Source organism: Saccoglossus kowalevskii, chromosome 2 (genome assembly GCF_978046115.1).
Source record: "Saccoglossus kowalevskii chromosome 2, keSacKowa6.1, whole genome shotgun sequence".
NCBI classification, from domain to species: domain Eukaryota; kingdom Metazoa; phylum Hemichordata; class Enteropneusta; family Harrimaniidae; genus Saccoglossus; species Saccoglossus kowalevskii.
In genome coordinates, this window is record NC_140642.1 from 22,227,207 (window position 1) to 22,249,853 (window position 22,647).

General features: G+C 32.8%; 2 protein-coding genes across 2 annotated transcripts; one reads left to right on the forward strand and one right to left on the reverse strand.

Moving 5' to 3' along the window:
• Positions 1-53: 53 nt before the first annotated feature.
• LOC100372795 (flap endonuclease GEN homolog 1-like) lies at positions 54-14,529 on the forward strand. Its single transcript, XM_085492931.1, has 10 exons — positions 54-268; positions 905-1,097; positions 1,916-2,005; positions 2,340-2,426; positions 3,140-3,324; positions 7,316-7,459; positions 7,889-8,009; positions 10,936-11,134; positions 13,541-13,672; positions 14,022-14,529. The coding sequence occupies exons 1-10, from the start codon at positions 120-122 to the stop codon at positions 14,378-14,380; spliced, it is 1,659 nt and encodes a 552-aa protein (XP_085349057.1). The 5' UTR covers positions 54-119; the 3' UTR covers positions 14,381-14,529.
• A 6,899-nt stretch (positions 14,530-21,428) lies between these two features.
• LOC144342578 (galactose-3-O-sulfotransferase 2-like) lies at positions 21,429-22,196 on the reverse strand. Its single transcript, XM_078005646.2, has one exon. It carries the CDS (start codon positions 22,194-22,196, stop codon positions 21,429-21,431), a length of 768 nt encoding a protein of 255 aa, XP_077861772.2.
• Between the last annotated feature and the right edge of the window lie 451 nt (positions 22,197-22,647).

Here is a 22,647-nt window from a genome sequence, read left to right on the forward strand (position 1 = left end):
GTGGAAATATTACATGTTGCCGCAGAGGGCGAAGTTTGATAAGAAAAGGACGCGAAAACTACGCGTGGGTATTTGTTTACATAGATTCTGAAGGGGGCCCGACTCTTGTTCTTGCCAATATGGGCGTGAAGACGCTATGGGTCGTTCTCGAACCAGTGAAAGATCCTACCCCTCTTGAAGATCTAAAAGGTCAAACGATCGCTGTCGATCTCAGTTCCTGGATTTGTGAAAGCATTGCGGCAGTCAACGCTTTCAAGCCACACCACAGGTAGGGCCTCTCTGATCATTTATCAACTTGAAGACACTGGGGATTCACTTCTTCACTTTGATGATTCACACCTACTCGACAATCATTGGGATCTGCCAATTGTTATGTAATTTGAATAGCAAGTTTCCCTGGTTGATTACTGCCAATAGTGAAATTCCACCCGGAATTCCACGCGTTACTATACGGAAATGGCGTTGCTACCCAGTTTTGTTATGCCTAAATTTTCGATATTGATTTTAAGAAAATCGCAAAGCTTGACAAGTTTATGATGACCTCTATGTTCAGATCAACAAATAAATTGCAGATAGTAATCCAAAGATTAATTGTTGCACTAAACAATTTGCTGGCAGTGTTCATGTTAAATTAAAAGTATGGCATTTGAAAACAAGCATCAGCTATAATATTCTGTGGTATATACTATGGCCAAACGACGTTTGTACTATGCCAAAAACATGTCTGCCCTTTTATTTAGTAACAGCAGGCATTTGTTGACCCTGGTGCATTGGATGCTGTGACCTCAATTACTTTAATTACTGTGGTATATGTCATGTTTCATGTTGTTTAACTCATCAAAACAGCTCATTCAAAAGTGTTTTGTCATGGTGTAATATTGATCAATTTGTTCCTCTACATTAGAAATCTTTTCTACCGAGTAGTAAATTTGTCACGGCTGAACATTCAACCTGTGTTTGTGATAGATGGTGACCCACCTGAGTTGAAATCGAATGAACTTGTGAAAAGAGCTCATATTCAAGGTGATTCCAAAAATAAACATGGTGAGAAGAAACCTGGCATGCAGAGGACACGTCTAAAAACACTACAATATGAGGTAACATTCAAGTCCCCCAAAATGACATGCCTATGACAGCATGGTTTTTTAGAATGTATATATTTTTTTCTCATAAACCTTAATTTTGATACAACAACACAAAAAAGGAAACAATAAGTGCTTCCAAGGTTTTAAGTATGCAAATGAGGTCATCCAGGGTCAACAACCATTCAAGTCTGATTTTGCATCGGATTTCTCTACATATTTTGTCCTGTTATGTGAATATTATGGAACATTCAATGAGATTGATTTTAAGCCTGGTAAGGGAGACACTCTATTTCAATTTTTGATTTCAAAGTGACTTCAAACCAAGAAAAACTTTTTTTGCCTTTCCCGTAATAGTGAAACTATTTAAAAAATTTGGTGTGTTGGCATTGTCGTCATTAATAATTGTTTCTGCGAGTGTGGTAAACTTGAGTAAGTTAATCCAAAGTATATCAAATGTGCTGGTAGTTATCGATCAGTATATATTTTAATGAGGTGAAAAGTTCAAAGATTGAATAAAATGTGAAAAACTTGCGTCCTTTCTGTGATACTAACATTTAACATATAAATTAATTTCCAAACACTGATCTTTACAATGTTTTTCTCACCTACAAATTTAACTCAGAGAAATAGCAAATCTAAAAATGACTGAAACAATATATATGAATGAGATCTTTGTAGAAATCAACTAGAAAATGAAAAAAAATATGCTAACAAAACTAAAATTACAGAAAACTAAATGTACCCATTGCAAAGTACAATCCGAATACCAACACAGGGGAAAAGTAGTTCAACTATTTTGTTATTAAAATCTTGTTAATACATTATTTTAGTGCTGTAAACTTCTTGATGTCCTTGGTGTGCCATATATACAAGCTACTGGAGAAGCTGAAGCCATGTGTGCACTCCTCAATAAAGAAGGGGTAGGTATCTAAAATGGTGCTGTAATAATTAGCTTATACATTGCTTTTAGTATTGAGATTAGTACATGTTTGCTAGTATTATTCTTGTGACATTTTGCTCATAGATATTACTGCACAAATTTACATTTTTGCTTCTCTAATTTTCCATAGTTAGATAATTTAAGAAAATTCACAAAGACAAATTTTCACAAAGTCTTGACTTGTGTAAACAAGTTGTGTCTCGCAAAATTAAATCAGTTTACAGTTTATGTTAGTAAAAAGTATAAAGGCTAATGTTTTTTTCTCTCTGCTAAGATGTTTTACAATATTCTTTCATCTCGGTATATATATATAGCTTGTGGATGGGGTATTCACTGAAGATGGTGATGCTTTCCTGTATGGTGCAAAGAAAGTCTACAAGAATCTTACTGCTGGCAGCAACGTGAGTAGATGTTTTCCTTGCCTTGAAATATAAATTTTATTTTTATGAAAATCCTATCCTAACTATCTAATAATTTCAAAATTAGCCATTTAATTTATCTTGCACCATTATAAACCTATTTTTATCTGATCAATGTCGCCAATCTTCTGGCTGGTAGCTGTATTGTTGGCTAAGTACTGTTTGGATTCTTTGACATGTCAAGTAATATGCATCATATAATAAACACAACATCTACGGTGTTTGCAAAATGTCAACTACCGGTAATAAGTATTTTACAAATGGCTGAACAATTCCTATCAGTTTTGTAGATTCAATTCTGATTGAGTTTTCAGCATTTTAGGAATGTGGGATTGACAATTACAAATCAGTATTTGATGTGAAGTTGTTTTAACACTATAAATTTCTTTCTGGATCAGCATTAATATGTCGCTCCTTTTAAAATTCAGAAGATGTTGTATAATTTGCTCATGTTACTAATGCGTCTGAGCAAATTTTATCAAACATTATATACTGCCTAGGCTAGCTGTGTTTAGCACGCTCCTGCAGCAGAATTTATTTGCAACAACAACTTTCCTCTACATGCAAGTTATATATTAACTGCTACAATATTTCCAAATTTTGTGAAATTGAATTGGTTTCAGTATTTTATGATTACATGAAAAGTGTGGTTGATGGAGTATCTCACTGACCTTATCATATATGCTTAATTGAAGGGTTCTCACGTTGATGTGTATGACATGTTAGATATTGAGGAGAAACTGACATTGAATCGTAATAAGCTAATAGCTATGGCACTATTAATGGGATGTGACTACTTGTCTGATGGAGTACCAAGTGTTGGCAAAACAAATGCTACACAACTAATGCACAGTTTGGGTGATATTGATGTCTTAGAGAGGTATTTACTGTACATTTACTGTAATTTAATTTGCTAAGGATGTTGCATGTTTTTTCTCACTATGCAAGCAGTTGCATACAGGGATCTGCCCACGCTGGTGGCCGGCACTCAGAATTTCCGACCAGGACAAAAAGTTGGCGACTGACACTATTTTATTTGTTTATGATACACACAGTATGTCGGCCACCTGACCATCATTCTATTTTCCTTGTTGGTTTAAACACACAACAACACAATGCTAAAATTAACACACAACAAAACTTTAATAAAAGAAGACGCCGCTGTTCAAAATCAACGTACATGTGTGACATCGGCCTAATGCGTTTTTGTTTTAACTTTCTCCGATTGACATTCTGTTAGTTTTAACAAACGAACCAGATGTATAATCAGTTGTCAGACAAAATTGCATAAATAGACTGGTTTCAGATTTAGCTAGGTGCTGCCCGGAGAGAACATTATTGAGACATGGTTTTTGACTCCTCTGTGCGAAGCACAAAAGGGTGCCTTTGCAGTAAGTGTGTGTGTCTGTTCCACTGATATCTCAAGAACCATACATTGATTTTTGATGAAACTTGGTGCATAGATGCTCTGAGCCAATGCGCCGATTTGATTAGGGTTTGGTAAAAATCCATGCATATTAATTACCTAATTTACATGATAATTAGCTGATTTTTAGCTGTTCCATGACTGTTCCACTGATATCTAAAGAACCACTCATTGGATTTTGATGAAACTTGGCACATAGATGCTCCAAACTAAAGAGCAGATTTGATTAGTTTTGGGTAAAAATCTGTGCAATATTAATTACCTAATTTGCATAATGATAATAAATTTTCGGCTTTTCCACTGATATCTCAAGTACTAATCATCACATTTCAATAAAACTTGGTACATAGATGTCATAGGACACTGCACAAACCTGATAGTGTTTAGGGTAATATGAGTACATATTAATTACCTAATTTGCATAATTAATTAAATTTCAGCTTTTGATATTTCAAGTAGTAATCATCACATTTCAATGAAACTTGGTACATAGATGTCACAGGACACTGCACAGACCTGATAGTTTTTAGGGTAATATGAGTACATATTAATTACCTAGTTTGCATAATTAATTAATTTTCAGCTTTTGATATTTCAAGTAGTAATCATCACATTTCAATGAAATTTGGTACATAGATGTCATAGGACACTGCACAGACCTGATAGTTTTTAGGGTAATATCAGTACATATTAATCACCTAATTTGCAAATTAATTAATTTTCAGCTTTTGATATTTCAAGTAGTAATCATCACATTTCAATGAAATTTGGTACATGGATGTCATAGGACACTGCACAGACCTGATAGTTTTTAGGGTAGTATCAACACATATTAATTACGTAATTTGCATAATTAATTAATTTTCAGCTTTTGATATTTCAAGTAGTAATCATCATATTTCAATAAGACTTGCTACATAGATCTTCTAGGACTATGCAGATACCTGATTAGTTTTAATTGAATAGTAATTACCTAATTTGCATAATGTTCCACTGATATATAAAGAACCACAAATTGAATTTTAATGAAACTTTTAAAGAAAACTATGCAGAAACCCAATTAGTTTTTGGTAAATATTTATGCTTATTAATCACCTAATTAACATAATTAATTAACACTGATATTTCAAATACTGATCATCACATTTGAATAAAATTTGGTACATAAATGCTCTAGGACAATAGACAGGCCTGATTAATTTTGGGTTAAAATTTGTTCATATTAATTCTCTAGTTAGCATAATAATTCATACTTTTTTTGTTCTGGTCTGTTCATATTAGTTACCAGATTTACATAATTAGTTTTCAGCTTTTCCATCAATATCTCATGTACAAGTAATTTTTAATTAATTTTTAATGTGTCTTCAATACTCTCAGTTCTTTCCAAGCTTTCTTTGATTATGACTTCTAATCATTTGTGGGAAAGAGGGGAAATTAAGCTAACCAGTTTCGAGTGGTTTGAAAAATACACGAGTTAAAGTGTCAAATTACACTATTTTCCCGCCAACATTTTTTTTCTATTTTTAGCTCCGTTGTCGACTTTGTCGAGCGAAGCTTATCATATGAGCAATTGCTTTGATATTACATATATAGGTACTACATGTGGACCTCTCTCAGATTTGTTCATTTTGTAATGATATCTTCAATTCTCTAATTTTGGTGAATATTTTTGTAATTTTTGGTAAAATGTGATATTTTCAACTTCTTGTTAAAAACCGCAAGTCCAATTGCTTGGATATTACATATATAGGTACTACATGTGAACGTCTCTCAGATTTGTTCATTTTGTAATGATATCTTCAATTCTCTAATTTTGGTGAATATTTTTGTAATTTTTGGTAAAATGTGATATTTTCAACTTCTTGTTAAAAACTGCAAGTCCAATTGCTTTGATATTACATATATAGGTACTACATGTGAACCTCTCTCAGATTTGTTCATTTTGTAATGATATCTTCAATTCTCTAATTTTGGTGAATATTTTTGTAATTTTTGGTAAAATGTGATATTTTCAACTTCTTGTTAAAAACCGCAAGTCCAATTGCTTGGATATTACATATATAGGTACTACATGTGAACGTCTCTCAGATTTGTTCATTTTGTAATGATATCTTCAATTCTCTAATTTTGGTGAATATTTTTGTAATTTTTGGTAAAATGTGATATTTTCAACTTCTTGTTAAAAACCGCAAGTCCAATTGCTTGGATATTACATATATAGGTACTACATGTGAACGTCTCTCAGATTTGTTCATTTTGTAATGATATCTTCAATTCTCTAATTTTGGTGAATATTTTTGTAATTTTTGGTAAAATGTGATATTTTCAACTTCTTGTTAAAAACCGCAAGTCCAATTGCTTGGATATTACATATATAGGTACTACATGTGAACGTCTCTCAGATTTGTTCATTTTGTAATGATATCTTCAATTCTCTAATTTTGGTGAATATTTTTGTGATTTTTGGTAAAATGTGATATTTTCAACTTCTTGTTAAAAACCGCAAGTCCAATTGCTTGGATATTACATATATAGGTACTACATGTGAACGTCTCTCAGATTTGTTCATTTTGTAATGATATCTTCAATTCTCTAATTTTGGTGAATATTTTTGTAATTTTTGGTAAAATGTGATATTTTCAACTTCTTGTTAAAAACCGCAAGTCCAATTGCTTTGATATTACATATATATAGGTAACTACATGTGGTTCTAACTCAGATTTGTTCATTTCATGATGATATCTTCAATTCTCTAATTTTGATGAATATTTTTGTAATTTTTGGTAAAAAGTGATATTTTCTACTTCTTGTTGAAAACCGCAAGTCTGATTGTTTTGATACTATACATATTGTTCATTTTCTAATGATATCTTCTGTTCTTTAATTGAAATGTGCATTGATAACAGCGAAGCTATCTCAGCCGAGAGGCTGCTTGTTTTTTAATACGCATCATTAAGCAATCTATGTTAAATGTTTGAGTATATAGAAACTAATATGTAAATTATAAATGATTGTTGACATTTTTCAGTCAAAAATATGGTACCCTCCAAAAATAATGATTGTTTACTACCCGGTGTTACCATTTTTTAATATCCATCATTAAACAATCTATGTTAAATGTTTGAGTATATAGAAACTATTATGTAAATGATTGCTGACATTGTACTGTCAATTGGCAGCATTGCACTTTTGTGGACATGCGCATAACAGTAAAAAAATACTTTAACAGCTGAAGCCTTGCTCTATACCTTGCTCAATTTGAACAACATGTGTCAACAACTCATGCAGTGAAGGGGAATTGAAACTATAAACCAAATGCCATTTATTTTTACAAATTTACTATTTAACAAGCACCCTTTTTATTTTAAACTTGACGTCACATAAAACCACACAATTATAACCAATCTAACTTAAGTTAATGTTATGTATTTTATTATGTTTGAAGATTTCATGAATGGACCCAGGAGAAAAGTCAAGATGATGATCCTAATCAAATTGTTACATCAGATGAGGATGATGATGGCAGGTCGATCAAGAGAAAAAGGAGAAAAAAGAAAAGGAAACTGACTCTTGAAGAGAAAATTAAATGGTACACCAAGAACTTGCATAATTAATAGAAGCAACAATTAAGTGACCATTTTGACTGATACCTATTATTGCTCAGTATTCATCAAACATAATTTTTAGTAATTTTTCATCAAAATATTTTATAAAATCATTTTAGTGTGTGTTATGCTTGATTATCCCTGTTCAGGCTTATTCATTTGAATATTATGACAATATCTACAATTCTCATTTTGTTGGAAAATATTTCATATACTGTTAATCAGTGTTCAAATTACTTCTTTATATAGTTTGTAGGTTCATAGTCCACATTAAGAATTGTTCAGGAATTTTTATTTCTTTCTTCCAAACCTAGGCTCCATCAGTACGCACTAAATTGTTTTCTCTCAACTATTTTCTTTCATAACAATCATCAGCTATGATGAAATTAATTTCAATTTAATTTCCTTTACAGCAAAGCATTAAAAATTGATGGATTTCCAAACCAAAAAGTCATTGATGAATTCTTGATACCAAAAGATGTTGTTCCAAGCACGCCATTTCAGCATGCTACTCCTGACTTTGCTGAGATTATGGTAATGTATAACAATGTCTTATTTATTTACATACAACACACATAATAACAAACAATTATATATTATCAAATGCCAATAAAACAGTTAAAGTAGATATATACTCAGTGTTGTAATATTTGTAATATTCGAATGACACTATGTAACATGTAATGTCTATATTAATTTAATTATAACTGTTTATTGGGTACTGGTTCAGTCAACTGAGAACAAAATGTGTATACAAACTTATATTTTTGAAATACTAGTACAATTATTATTTAAAAATAGTATTAAGGTAGAGATGCAGTTTATTTGTGAATTTCAATCAAAAATAGTTTTTTTCGTTTTTTATATAGATTTTTATCTAAAGAACATTCTGTGAAAATTTGACCAATGAATTCTTATTGGAACACCGTTAAAATTGCTGTTTATTTTCTGGTTAAAAATAAAAAAACACTCACACGTGGCAATGTTTATGTCCAATTGCCTAATTTGCATGAGTAACCAAATAACAGGACCTTTGATTGACAATATGCAAATCGAGATTGTACGGGTCATAGTTCATTCAATTCACGCATCATTCAGGAATGATTGAAATGTCCGAAAATGACGCCAAAATACACCCTAAAAGTCCCATTTTATTTTTTTCTAAATCCCATCCCGAATTTACGGCAGAATCTGGTCCCTCAAATAAGGGACACGTGAGCTTTGATTCTAACCGGATATATTGCACTGGGTCGGGGAGATACAAACTTTCGTGTATCTTTTGTCCAATGGGTACCTGTACTTTGATCATTCGCAAGTTTTGCTCGGTGGTGCAAGACAGCTTTGTTTGCAACCGGACGAACTCCGTTTAATTCAATGAAGCAAACAACTGACAATGCTAAAATAAATTGCAGAGGTACGCTAAAATTAATTGAAAACAAGCAAATAATTTCAATGAAAAATAAATCACAGAGAGAGGTAACTTGATACATTAACAACTCTTTTGACGCACTGACCGCTTCTCCGCGTCTGATGTTTTGTTTTCCTTGTCATAATACTTACTGATTGATGATTTTGTTTTGATTTTTGAGTTTTTTAGCCTGCAACTCGGCCACGACCTTTGCTTTTTCCGTGAAAAATGGGGAAGTTTACGTCAATTTGACGGAGATTCCATTTTTTTAAAACTAACACACTTTTTAGCACTCCAATTTTTTTCATTTGCTGATTTCTATTCGGAAAAATTCGACCGCTCGAAAATGCACCTTAATTTTGCACTCTTAAAACATGTCAGATTTCCAACACTAATTATTTAATCCAACACAAATTATTTAAAACCGGTCGAAATTTTTGAACTTTTACATTGCAGGCGACCGTCGCCGGTAGTACAACAGCATGTTTTGTACGTACATCCGTGCGCTGATTGTCTGCGACTGTCTTAAAAAATCCCAGAATAAGGCGTTACCAAAATCGTAAAAAAATAAAAAAACGCCTCCTTAAAAAACGAACAGAATTCAAATATTTCTTTTAACAAATATGTTGCAGTGGGAAAAATGGGATTGGAAACGTTGAACAAAACTTCTGTGCCTCGCGTTTCGATTCTAGGATTACGCGATTTGTCATTATTGTGCGTTCGCTTCCTGGAGTTGGTTCTCAATACTACATAACAATTATCGAGGATAAATAATTTAATATCCCACTTTGTACTCTTCACGGTAAACCATAGGCTCTGAAATACTCGTAGATTTTTTATTGAAAATACATTGAAGAGAAGCCATGATGTTTTGATCGTGATAAAAGGTCACTTTCCTAGGACCGCCTCCTGTTTAATAATTCATGAGATGACGTCATATTTACTGGGTATTGACACGTGTTTTTACCGACCCCATCAAAACACTGGTATGAATGACGTGTTTCTGATTTATATATTCAAGAGCAGTTGTTCTGGTCCAACGATTTTACATAAAATGTCTATGTCTATACGTTAACTTTCAATTTCAATAGTCTAGAAAGTATGATAAAGTATGACAAAGCAGTAATTCCCGGTTTAACGCGCAAATATGCAAATTTGCCTTTTTCTCGTCTTCTATTTTTGGTGAATTCTTGGGTTTTAAATTAAAATAGCTGATAGACGCTTTGGCCATTTGCCTCGAAAATTTCACACATTATTGACAAGGTGTTCCCCCTTCAAAATGCGTCCGGACAGTTTATTACGGCGAGTGGAACAAAAATAACAAGTCCGCAATTAACATGGATATATAAATTATGCAAAAATAGAAAAGAGTGAATTTTGAGGTCATGCTGTGCGACTTTGAAAGCCGTTAGAGAGATGAGTGGACGCATTTGAATTAGTAGTATACCAAGGTATCCAGTGATGTAATTTTACCCACAAACGGACTTGAAGTTTTTAAGCTAATTTTTTTTAAACCACTTTTGTCCAAAAAAGCATATTTTTGACCCAAAATCAAAAACGCATTCTGGATATTTAAAATAAAAACAAGTTTTACAAAGTTTGTATAATAAGCTTTCAGAAAATATATAACATGTTGGATATATAATACCATCTTCATTATCTAATTACTCAATTAAAAAGCAAGCCGAATAAACTGCATCTCTACCTTAAAACACCGTGATTGAGTTTTATTTCATTTTTCACTTGTCTTCAGAACGCACATTTGGAAAAAAATTAACACAAATGACACATATCATCTGTGTCTCCTACAGTTGCTCTACCATCAACAAGTACCGGTAGTTAAAGTTATTTTGATTTCTAAATTCCAAAAATTGTAAAATGAGTATAAATTCCAAATTAATTTGGAGGTACATTAAGTGAAGATTGCAACCCAAATTACTAATTTTACTGTAAACTGCCTTTATTTTAACAACTTTTTTGTGAATTTCACAAGGGAAAATTATCAGTGAAAATTTAACAGTGTAAGATGATCGTTTTTTGTTTTACTTTCAGATATTTGTACATTCCACTCTCAGGTGGCCCTATGACAAAATTGCAGGTAAAGCTCTCTCCATGATTGCAAGCATGGAAATAAGAGACATTATACAGAAAAGGAAATCTCAGAATGAATGTAGAGTCACTCCTATTCACATCATTGGAAAATGTACAAGACATTTTGTACCAAGTTTGCATGTACAGTGGAAAGTGCCAGGTAAACGAGTTGAGAATATTGTATCACAATATATATACTATATATACTATTCTATGAAAATGTACAAAAAGAATATGTTAGTGAGATAAACAATGAATTTTGTGAATTCCCCCAAAACAAATCGCCAACATAAATTAGAGGTACATGTAACTAGCCTCCAAGAAGTTTGAAGTTTCACCAATGTTTTTCCAATTAGCTGATTTTTTGGTTTTGAAGCATAATTTCCACTTTACTATGAACAAATTCGGTGACCTCTTACTTACACCATAACTGAAACCCAGTTGGTAAAAACTGTAAGATAGAATCAGGAAAAGTTTGCTTCCTGAAAATCTAAGTTTTACCTTGTGAATTTTTAGGCATCTCTACTAAATTCAGTAAGCCATGAGAAAATAACTGTCTAGTATTAGATATTGCTGCAAAATCTGTTTTTGACTCCCGTGTGCGAAGCACAAAAAGGGAGTCTTTGCAGTTAGTGTGTCTGTCTGTGTGTATGTGTGTGTGTGTGTGTGTATGTGTGTCCGTCTGTTCCACTGATATCTCAAGAACCATACATCAGTTTTTGATGAAACTTGGTGCATAGATGCTCTGGGCCAATGCGCAGATTTGATTAAGTTTTGGTAAAAATCCATGCATATTAATTACCTAATTTGCATGATAATTAGCTGATTTTTAGCTGTTTCATGACTGTTCCACTGATATCTAAAGAACCACTCATTGGATTTTGATGAAACTTGGCACACAGATGCTCCAAACTAATGCGCAGATTTGATTAGTTTTGGGTAAAAATCTGTGCAATATTAATTACATAATTTGCATAATGATTAATCAATTTTCGGCTTTTCCACTGATATCTCAAGTACTAATCATCACATTTCAATAAAACTTGGTACATAGATGTCATAGGACACTGCACAAACCGGAAAGTTTTTAGGGTAATATCAGTAGATATTAATTACCTAATTAGCATAATTAATTAATTTTCAGCTTTTGATATTTCAAGTAGTAATTGTCACATTTCAATGAAACTAGGTACATAGATGTCATAGGACACTGCACAGACCTGAGAGTTTTTAGGGTAATATGAGTACATATTAATTACCTAATTTGCATAATTAATTAATTTTCAGCCTTTGATATTTCAAGTACTAATCATCACATTTCAATGACACTTGGTACATAGATGTCATAGGACACTGCACAGACCTGATAGTTTTTAGGGTAATATGAGTACATATTAATTACCTAATTAGCATAATTAATTATATTTCAGCTTTTGATCTTTCAAGTAGTAATCATCACATTTCAATGAAATTTGGTACATAGATGTCATAGGACACTGCACAGACCTGATAGTTTTTTGGGTAATATCAGTATATATTAATTACCTAATTTGCATAATTAATTAATTTTCAGCTTTTGATATTTTAAGTAGTAATCATCACATTTCAATGAAATTTGGTACATAGATGTCATAGGACACTGCACAGACCTGATAGTTTTTAAGGTAATATGAGTACATGTTAATTACCTAATTTGCATAATTAATTAATTTTCAGCTTCTGATATTTCAAGTAGTAACCATCACATTTCAATGAAATTTGGTACATAGATGTCATAGGACACTAAACAGACCTGATAGTTTTAGGCTAATATCAGTATATATTAATTAGCTAATTTGCATAATTAATAAATTTTCAGCTTTTGATATTTCAAGTAGTAATCATCACATTTCAATGACACTTGGTACATAGATGTCATAGGACACTGCACAAACCTGATAGTTTTTAGGGTAATATGAGTACATATTAATTATCTAATTTGCTCAATTAATTAATTTTCAGCTTTTGATATATCAAGTAGTAATCATCATATTTCAATGAGACTTGCTACATAGATCTTCTAGGATTATGCAGAGACCTAATTAGTTTTAATTGGATATTAATTACCTAATTTGCATAATGTTCCACTGATATATAAAGAACCACAAATTGGATTTTATTGAAACTTTTAAAGAGAACTATGCAGAAACCCAATTAGTTTTTGGTAAATATTTATGCTTATTAATCACCTAATTAACATAATTAATTAACACTAATAACTCAATTACTGATCATCACATTTGAATAAAATTTGGTACATAAATGCTCTAGGACAATAGACAGGCCTGATTAATTTTGGGTTAAAATTTGTTCATATTAATTCTCTAATTAGCATAATAATTCATAATTTTCTTGTTCTGTTCTGTTCTGTTCATATTAGGTACCTGATGTACATAATTAGTTTTCAGCTTTTTTATCAATATCTCATGTACAGGTAATTTTGAATTAATTTTTAATGTGTCTTCAATAATCTCAGCACACGGGAGTTCTTTCTAAGCTTTCTTTGATTTTATTTAATTTTTGTTAGGACATGAAGATTTTGATATTTCTACAAATGTTCTTCGAAGCTTTGAACCAGTTAATGATTTTCAAGAAGCCTACCCAGAGATGGCTGAACAATACATGGAGAGTGTTGCAGCAGAGAAGGCTTTAAAATATGGTAGGAATAAATTAAAGGCCAGATTTTCTTGCCCATGGATATGGCAGGGCTTAGTATTCTAATTTGACTGATTAACCAACTATGTCAACTGTCAGTCATTTCTGTTTATGTGTTTATTCTGTAATTTGAACTGTGTATGGTAAAATACTGTAAAACACGTCTTTTAAGCTTGCCAGCTAGATAAATTTGATAGTCTGTAATTTCACTAATTCAAGATGTAGCTAATTTAAACGAAAATATATTCCCACAATGAGACTGCACCAGATAACATATATTAAACTGAAATTTAGTATTACATTCTGGGAGTTAACTTCAATTAACTTGTATCGTTTTCCTTTTCTCTACATAGCATCTAAAAAATCACCAGAGAAGATGACAGTAAAGAATTCTGCCATGTTAAAACTAATACAAAATGCTATATGTGAACAGAATGACGTGAATGGGTCAAGTGTCAAAGATATAACTGTTTTCATAAAGTCTGATGATGATAAACATGTAAACATATCCACTGTTAAAAAAGTACTCTGCTTGGGATGTAGGAATGGTGTCTTAAAAGCATGCAAGATGGGCAGATACAAGATAACAAAGAATGCGACACCTGACAGAACTCGAAAAATCACAGATATGTTTAAAAAGAAAAAGAAAAAGAGGTCAGCTGTTGGCATGAAACCTGAAGATAATAATGATGATGTGGTTATATGTGAATGATTAAAAAGTCGACAAAACAATTACATTACAAAGACAGGGTTGTATTTTATTATTTAGTAGTATTGATTTTGGGCAAGACATTATCCTGGAATTTAATTATCAAATTGAACCATATTTTGATTTATTTAATATAAATTTGTTAAATCTAACGTATATATTTTCATACTTCATATGTCGTTATTCATAAGTTGAATAACAAGTTGGAATTTTAATTATCCAGTCAGAAAATCAATCACATATATTTCATTTCTGAGATACACAAATAATAATTGTATATGCAAACAGACAATACAGCATGAATCACAGGATTCATTCAAGTTATCTTACAGGATACATCTTCACTACTACGAGTCATTTAATTGGCCATCACACTCACACCTTGGCAGATCCTTTTCAGTGCGCGTATATTAAAGTCCTTTGACACTTTGTTTTATACCCACTGCCACACGTTATGATATCTCTGATTGGCCATATATTTTATAAGTGATATCATTCAGTTGTTCACACAGACGAAATTGACGCCCTAATTATAATATAATCATACCTGACTTTTTGTGGCGTGTTTTCACTCAGTTTGCGACACTGTCTGATTTTGAACAATGTACATGAAAATGAAAACTTTGATTTATGATTATAAGAATTCACAACATATTAAATGGCTGGACTGTAAGTGGTGAACCAGACTGGATTTGTTATAACCACTACTGTGATAACCAGAATTTGTTCAGTAATCCCACATGCCAATTTTTATAATTCCGGCCAAGAAAAATTCTACACAAACTCATATGTACGATTTCAACTGATATTCTCACAAGCATTTTCAGATTGTGAAGATGTTCATAGTCTGCATATGTACAAATTGTGTGGTTGGTTAATTGCCCAAGAAATAAATTCAAACAAACCATGGTTGAGAGTGATGGCAGTCTGGTGTTGGTCTTCACTATATAACTTGATCTGATGATACAATTCTCAACAAATGCCTAAATACACCTGGTTATCTAACTCAAACAAATTGGCGTGTCTAATCTGTACTAGCACAAGTTCAGACTTCATTCCAACATACATTTTAAGTATCACAGAACGCATAATGCTTTTATAGATTGAAAACTATTGCTGTATTGCTGTGTTCATTTCAGTTACATATTTCACTGGCAATTGAATCATTCACGCAAGCAAATGTTAAAATACATTTAAACTGCAAATCATTTAGAGTTCAATTTGTGATGTTCACTAGTCCAAAAACACAAATATACAGTTAATGGTTATTTTACTGTTCGACCAGCAGCAACAATGTGCTTGCATGTGTGCACAAAACGAGTAATTTATACATAGCAGACAGTGAAAACATGGTGGACCAAGAGTAACTAATAATTATACAGACATAAGCTAAAACTGAATATTAATCTATTCAACACATAAATGCCACCGAAGCATTCTTATAATATAACTCTTAATTACACAAAGAAAACAATTCACTTAGAACAGATTAATATGCCTGTCAATTGAGTTCTCATCAATCCTTTAATCTCAGTTGCAAAATATATCACTTCATAAAATACATTGACACAACCAAGTATAAATGGTGATTGCATGTCATTGATTAGGAACACTAATCGTAAATTTAGAAGAAGCAGTACAGTGTTAGTGCGTTGATGATCTGTGTTGTGTCTGCCTATCCCACGATATGTTCTAGCTTGGGCATATTTTATTAGCATGTGCCATGTTTACAAAATACTAATGGTACGCTTAATAACCATGTGATCTTGGGTATGTGTCACAACTGTTCTGACATTTGCATTAATCACTCATTTCAGTAGAAATTCCTTTTCCAATACAAGAAATGATTGTGTCTGTGGAAGTCCTATAGTAATTATAATTTGTTATTCCGCATTGCAGAGCTTCTTGCTATCAACAGTTATTTTCCTTAAAATTTCAGGAACATTAATGATACAAATATCAGTGACCTAAAATTTCCACTAGGGACTCTTCCTGTTGTATGCCATGTTATACTGGACGTAACCAGATTGACTTGGTATTTTTGTTCAAACGTTTGCTTTTCAACATACAAATATTGCTGCCATGTGCAAATTTAACCACTATTACGTGAATATAGCATTCCCATATAGTTATATTTTGGTGTGCATTGCAATATTGACTATCATATTGGTTAATTGCACCACTTTTTTAGACGCTTTGCTCATTTAGTTTCTAGTTTATTTATACATATTAATAATAAAATAAATTCAATTGAATTTAATCAGTGAAAATGTGATTGTGGTTAAGGTAGAATAGTCGGTGATAAAGATGAACACAATAGATAGAGTGCTTTTATGATAGTGTATGGAGATGCATCATTGAAGATTGGGATGATAACGTATTTGAAGAAATTATTTGACCATATGCGATTCATGTTTTATCAAAGCATGTAAACATACAGAAAATCCGATGTAATATATGTATTGAGAATTATTACCTTTATCATGACGGGATGGTAATTGTGTCATCTTCAGATTAATGTGTGCATCTAATTATATAGTTTAATATATATATATATGGTAACAGATGTTGACGAAATGTAATCACTTTTGCACTGTCAATGTTGATGATGAATATCATATATGTTATATTTGATTTCAATCTTTAAAACAAACTGATGTACTGCAATTTCAGTACAACAAGACATCCCAATGTTTTCTCCCGTGATTACGCTGTTTACAAGAACATTACGCAAGAGGGTATTGTTTCATCTGCACTGTATACAAATGACGCATCCCGGCACAGTGGCTGGTGATATGCAGACACGGTGACTACAATCATGTCACTGCTTAGTTGTTATTGTTATAAATTGCCAGAACCACATTAGTAACACACGTACTGTGTAGAATTCCTTGGAGATTAAACAAACCACTTCCACAACACTGTGCGGCAGTAACATTGACGATTATCTACGTAGTAAATCGGACGCTTTGTGTAGTATGTTAATGCATATACTCAGAATAAAGCTTGGGAAATTAATTTCAAATTTATTTCAAATACTATAAAACGACTAATTTTCACTTGGTTAAAATTTCGCTGATTGAGCATTTCAGGGTATATTCAGTGAGTTTTTAAATTCACAGTTTTATCATTTAGATATTGTGTTCTATTCTCAATTTCACATATTAATAGGGTTTTAATTTAGCGCATTTTCCAGTCAGCGAAATAAGCAAAATTAAAACCCACTGAATAATTAACCATTTTTGCAGGACATCCTAAGAAAATACCTAATTAGTCCCCGTTCGGACGAAGTCCGAAAACGGGTACTTATAATTCGGTCTCCGTCCGTCCGTGTGTCCGTGCGTCCGTGTGTCCGTGCGTCCGTGCGTCTGTGCGTCCGTGCGTCCGTCCGGAGTCGTATCTCAGAATCCCTTGGACCGATTCCGTTCATTCTTTGCATGTGCCTAGTACTTTATGTGGGACATATGCACATGCAGTGGTTTAGCGATTTGATTCAAAATGGCCGACTGGCAGCCATCTTGTTTTTTGAAAATGTTGTATTTTGGACATGCTTTGTCAGTTTTCATTCAAACTTGGTACATAGATTATACATGTTAGTATACATGTCCATGATGATTTATTTCACAATTGGATCAAAGATGGCCGACTGGCAGCCATCTTGTTTTTTGAAAATGGAATATTTTGGACATGCTTTGTCAGTTTTCATTCTAATTTAGTACATAGATCATACATGTTAGGATACATGTCCCCGACCGTCCGTGAGTTCCTGAGTCTGTCTGTCCGTCCGTCCGACCGTCCGTCTGTCCGTGCGTCAGTCTGTCCGTCATATTTTAGAATCCTGTGGACCGATTCCGTTCATTCCTTGCATGTGCCTAGTACCTTATGTGGGACATATGCACATGCAGTAGTTTAGCAATTCGATTCAAAATGGCCGACTGGCAGCCATCTTGTTTTTTGAAAATGTTGTATTTTGGACATGCTTTGTCAGTTGTCATTCAAACTTGGCACATATATTATACATGTTAGGATACATGTCCATGACGATTTATTTCACAATTGGATCAAAGATGGTCGACTGGCAGGCATCTTGTTTTTGTTTTTTATGCGGTATCTTGGACGTGCTCTGTCAGTTTTCATTCAAATTTGGCACATACATGTACTTTATACATGTTAGGATGCATGTCCATGACAATTTGTTTCAAAATCTGGTCAAGGATGGCCGATTGACAGCCATCTGACTTTTTGGCCTTACTACTATATTTCCACAATTTATGTACCATTTTCATTCGTATTTGGCACATCATACATATCAGTGTGTTTCATAATCAGATCAAAGATGGCCGAATAACGACTGTTTTTATTTTGGCCATATTACTATGACAAGAAACACGTGTTTTGATGTAAATAAACAATCTGTTGTATACGCCACTTAGAACTCAAGTTTCAAGGACACACTCGCGACAACCCCTCCACTTTAATATGATGAGCACAAAGAGAACTTAACGGGGACTGTGTCATTTTCAATGACTTGTTATTTATTGGCTCAATTTTTTTCTTTAGTGTAGTAAATTATACACCCTCATAAAATCATTCTCAATTTCATTGTGGTCTACAAGTAATATGATTTATTAATTACTATCAGTACCTTTGAGCTTCTCTGGGTGTAAGAAGTCAATGAATACATTGCGAAGGCTGATATCTTGATGGTGATGATCACAAGTAAATGTTCTTTATGGAGAGCTGATGGCTGTTATATATATTACTCAATCATGTATCTATGCGTGTGCGGCCAGTAGGACCGTTCTATCCCAGATGTCTAATATCTCCATGGAGCTACTTATGCGCATGTATGTTACACTTTAATCAACAATTCTGTATTCTGACCCAATATTCAATGAATAACCATAAACTTAATCACATTTAATTTCTTTCACACACCAGGTGATGAATGATGATGAATATTCAGTCAATGCAAATTTTTAAATATGTAAATACGTTTTCCATTTTCATTCAAATATACATTACACAATGACACAAGTACTAATAAAATACAATCTACAGCTGCTTCTATACTTACAGTAAATTATTTTGCAAATATTGTTTATACCAGTGTTTCTATTATTTTTATTTTAACGTATAATGTCCACCTTAACCTATGCCACCAATTATACGATTCTGTCATGGTCACTCTACAAAAAGGCATATATTTCCGTGCTGATAAGCAGATGATTTAGAACTGTATTTCGAGACAATTCTCAAAAATTACCGTACATTTAAAAGTTTCTTCACCTGAATATCCCAAATCCATGAGAATGAACTACAAATAGACTGATTACAGCAATTAAATAAGATTTGTTTTCGATCACTAACGCATAATTGAAAATGGAACTTTCATCGACTTCCCCAAAGTGATATGTGGCTAAATTTTCATTTTAATACCAAATGTTTTCAGCCACCTGTTTTAAAAATCTTTTCCAAAATGTAATTGTTTCGGAATGCTCGTCACATAAAGTAAACTAGTCATCTTCTCTAACTTTTTACATTTTTAACAGCCCAAAAAATATGCAAGATATTAAATTGAAGTATTTTTGTTACTTTGTCTGGAATGATCGAGTGCAGCATTAGATAGGCATTTTTGCAATATTTTAAAGTCTCTTACATTAATTTGTTTGCAATTTTCTTGTTAATATGTACATCAACAGTTGTATATAATAATTGATTGTACAGTGTGGTTCCTTTATTCACATGTAGTTTCCATGGTGCTGGCCACACCTCGACCTGGAAGTGGTTTGATTTATATTAGTCAATTACACTATTAACCGAATTCGCCCACGTCAGCCAATTCGAAGATAAAACACCTCTTGATTGCCAAATAGCAAATCTAACCACATGTCCATTAAAGTCCTGAACTAGCCATAATAAATCCCGAACTAGCCATATTCCGGCTTGCAATAAATTATTTCAAAAAACCGACATGAGGAACAATGTAATGTTCCAGAGTAGATTGCATGAAATAGGACCCTTTTCTGTTACTTGAAAATTATGGTTTCCCCCGGCAAGGTTTCTAAATTATAATTGCTGCATAATAGAAATTCAACCTCGTCATAATATTTCAAAAAAATACTTTCCTGCCTTGGGCTGAAATAGTTGTTAACCCATATAATTTTTGATGACGTAATCATATGAAATTGGTGTTCATAGACCGCCCATACTGTAATCGCATAATAGCGTTTTTCTATTTAGTTTAGCTATTCTTTTAGTAATGTTTTTGATATAATATTCAGGTGTTGGAATTAGTAAGAACACAAAAATGAACTTTGAAATAATAAATGTTTCAGCTAAATGAATTCGACCCATATTCGACCCAAGTCAATTTCCCTGTCTCCATATATTAAAACACATTTTCTGCTTTTTTTGTATTCTATGTTCAAAGTTACTTTTAGCATTTCATATCATAAGAAACAAATATATCTAATATTCGAATTCGAAAGTCGTTCCATTTTGCAAATGCACAATGAACCAGTCCACATAGCTTTCGTTTTCCCTTGTTGATTTTTAAACCGAATTCTTCTATGGTTACAAAAAATAATTTGGGGGAATCAATATCGGCTAAAAAACATTGGTGTCGTCCGCATAATGGGCTGATTTTAATTTTTCATTACAGATATTGATACCCTTAATATATTTATTTTCTCTGATCAAGACTGCCAAGCAGCTCTACTGCGGCAATAAAAAGTGATGAGGTGATAAAAGATCACATTGTCTGATTAGTAGTTAACTGTTTGGCCACGAACTTCCAATTCTTTTTTTTTTCAATGATGTAAAAAACACAGGATGAAATATATATCACTGAAATGATGCTTTTTTGCCAATTTTTATCAAAATAGCGACGATTTGGAATTGAAGGAAGTATTCACACTAGTTCCCTACTGCAAAAGCTAACGTTGGATATAAAGGATTAATACAAAGGAAGGTTAAAATATTCAACTGCACAAAACATGGACTGCATCATTTGTAACATTAATAAGAAAAAAAATGTAATAACAATGTTTCAAGGTATAGGCCATAACTTCTGTTTGTTCTTCCTTGCTTTTATTCCATATCGTGTTTCTTTCAATATACGCATGTAGTCAGGGATATACAATCTTGATTTGGTGCAGTGTGACTCATTGAGTCGAAACCCGTCACTCCAGCTTGATCTTTGAATCTCAAATATCAATGAACTGTTTATCAAAACTTGTTTACAAAACAATTTGTATTCAGTATTTATCTTCTGGAAATAGTTGACTTCATCACGTAACCCTTGCGAGTCCTTAAGACGCTGTTCAAATATTGTCAAGAAGTGTTTATACATGAAATAATCAGCCTGGCTGAAGTGATGATATAATTGTTCGGCATATGAATGTATTGACACAACCTTTGTTCTCACATTATTCGGTATATAAAGTATATCTTCAAGTTTCCAACAAAGCAAACGTCTTAAGAGAATCAGAGATTCGTCGTAATATTCTAAAATCATCACAAGGTCGAAGTCATTTGCTATCATGTTCACAAACTGTCTGATAGCATTCATATCATCGTATTGTTTGGGAGGTAATCCTAAATCAAAAGCTATGAAGTTCCTTAAGTATGCATTGGTGCTGATATTCTCTCCATTGTAAAAAAGTCCCGGATTCTCTAGAAACTTTTCTAAGTGGTGTGTTGTAGTATTGCCAATTTTTTTCTCAACCACCTTTGCCCATTTAAAAAAACTAAATGCCGATTTAAACTGACTCCAAGGCTCACGTAGAATTGTGACATATTTGGTACCGTTTGCCATGATATTATCAAGAGCATGTCTATTATATATGCAGTGTAGACACATGATGTTAAACTTGTCATCGTGTGTAGAATGTATGTAGTGTTTTTCCGTAAATGCACCAGCCCATCCCATAATAGGCCATTGACTTGTTGGCAGGACAAGAGACAGATTATTTAAATCAGCAAATCTCATGAATATCTGAGACGTGGTCTCACTCCCTGTTTTGTGTGTCTTCAGAAACACCACGTTGGTATGTCTTCGACATGTTTTAAGAAGAGGCAATCCGGCCACAACTATCGTTTGCTTACGTCCTAGTTGTTCTAGTGCACTGAAAAAATAATACAGAACAGATGAACTTGAGTGATACGTGCTGCCAAGGCACGGGTGTACTTTTGAGAAATAGTGAGAGGTATGTGTCATCGATAGATCCCTACAATGCAAACATTTAACGTTTGTTCCATTATAATGC

Coding starts and splice junctions, on each gene's coding strand:
- LOC100372795 (XM_085492931.1), top strand. CDS start 120: ATGGGCGTGAAGACGCTATGGGTCGTTCTCGAACCAGTGAAAGATCCT. Junction 2,006..2,339: donor CACTCCTCAATAAAGAAGGG/GTAGGTATCTAA, acceptor ATATATATATAG/CTTGTGGATGGGGTATTCAC. Junction 13,673..14,021: donor AGAGAAGGCTTTAAAATATG/GTAGGAATAAAT, acceptor TTCTCTACATAG/CATCTAAAAAATCACCAGAG.
- LOC144342578 (XM_078005646.2), bottom strand. CDS start 22,196: ATGGCAAACGGTACCAAATATGTCACAATTCTACGTGAGCCTTGGAGT.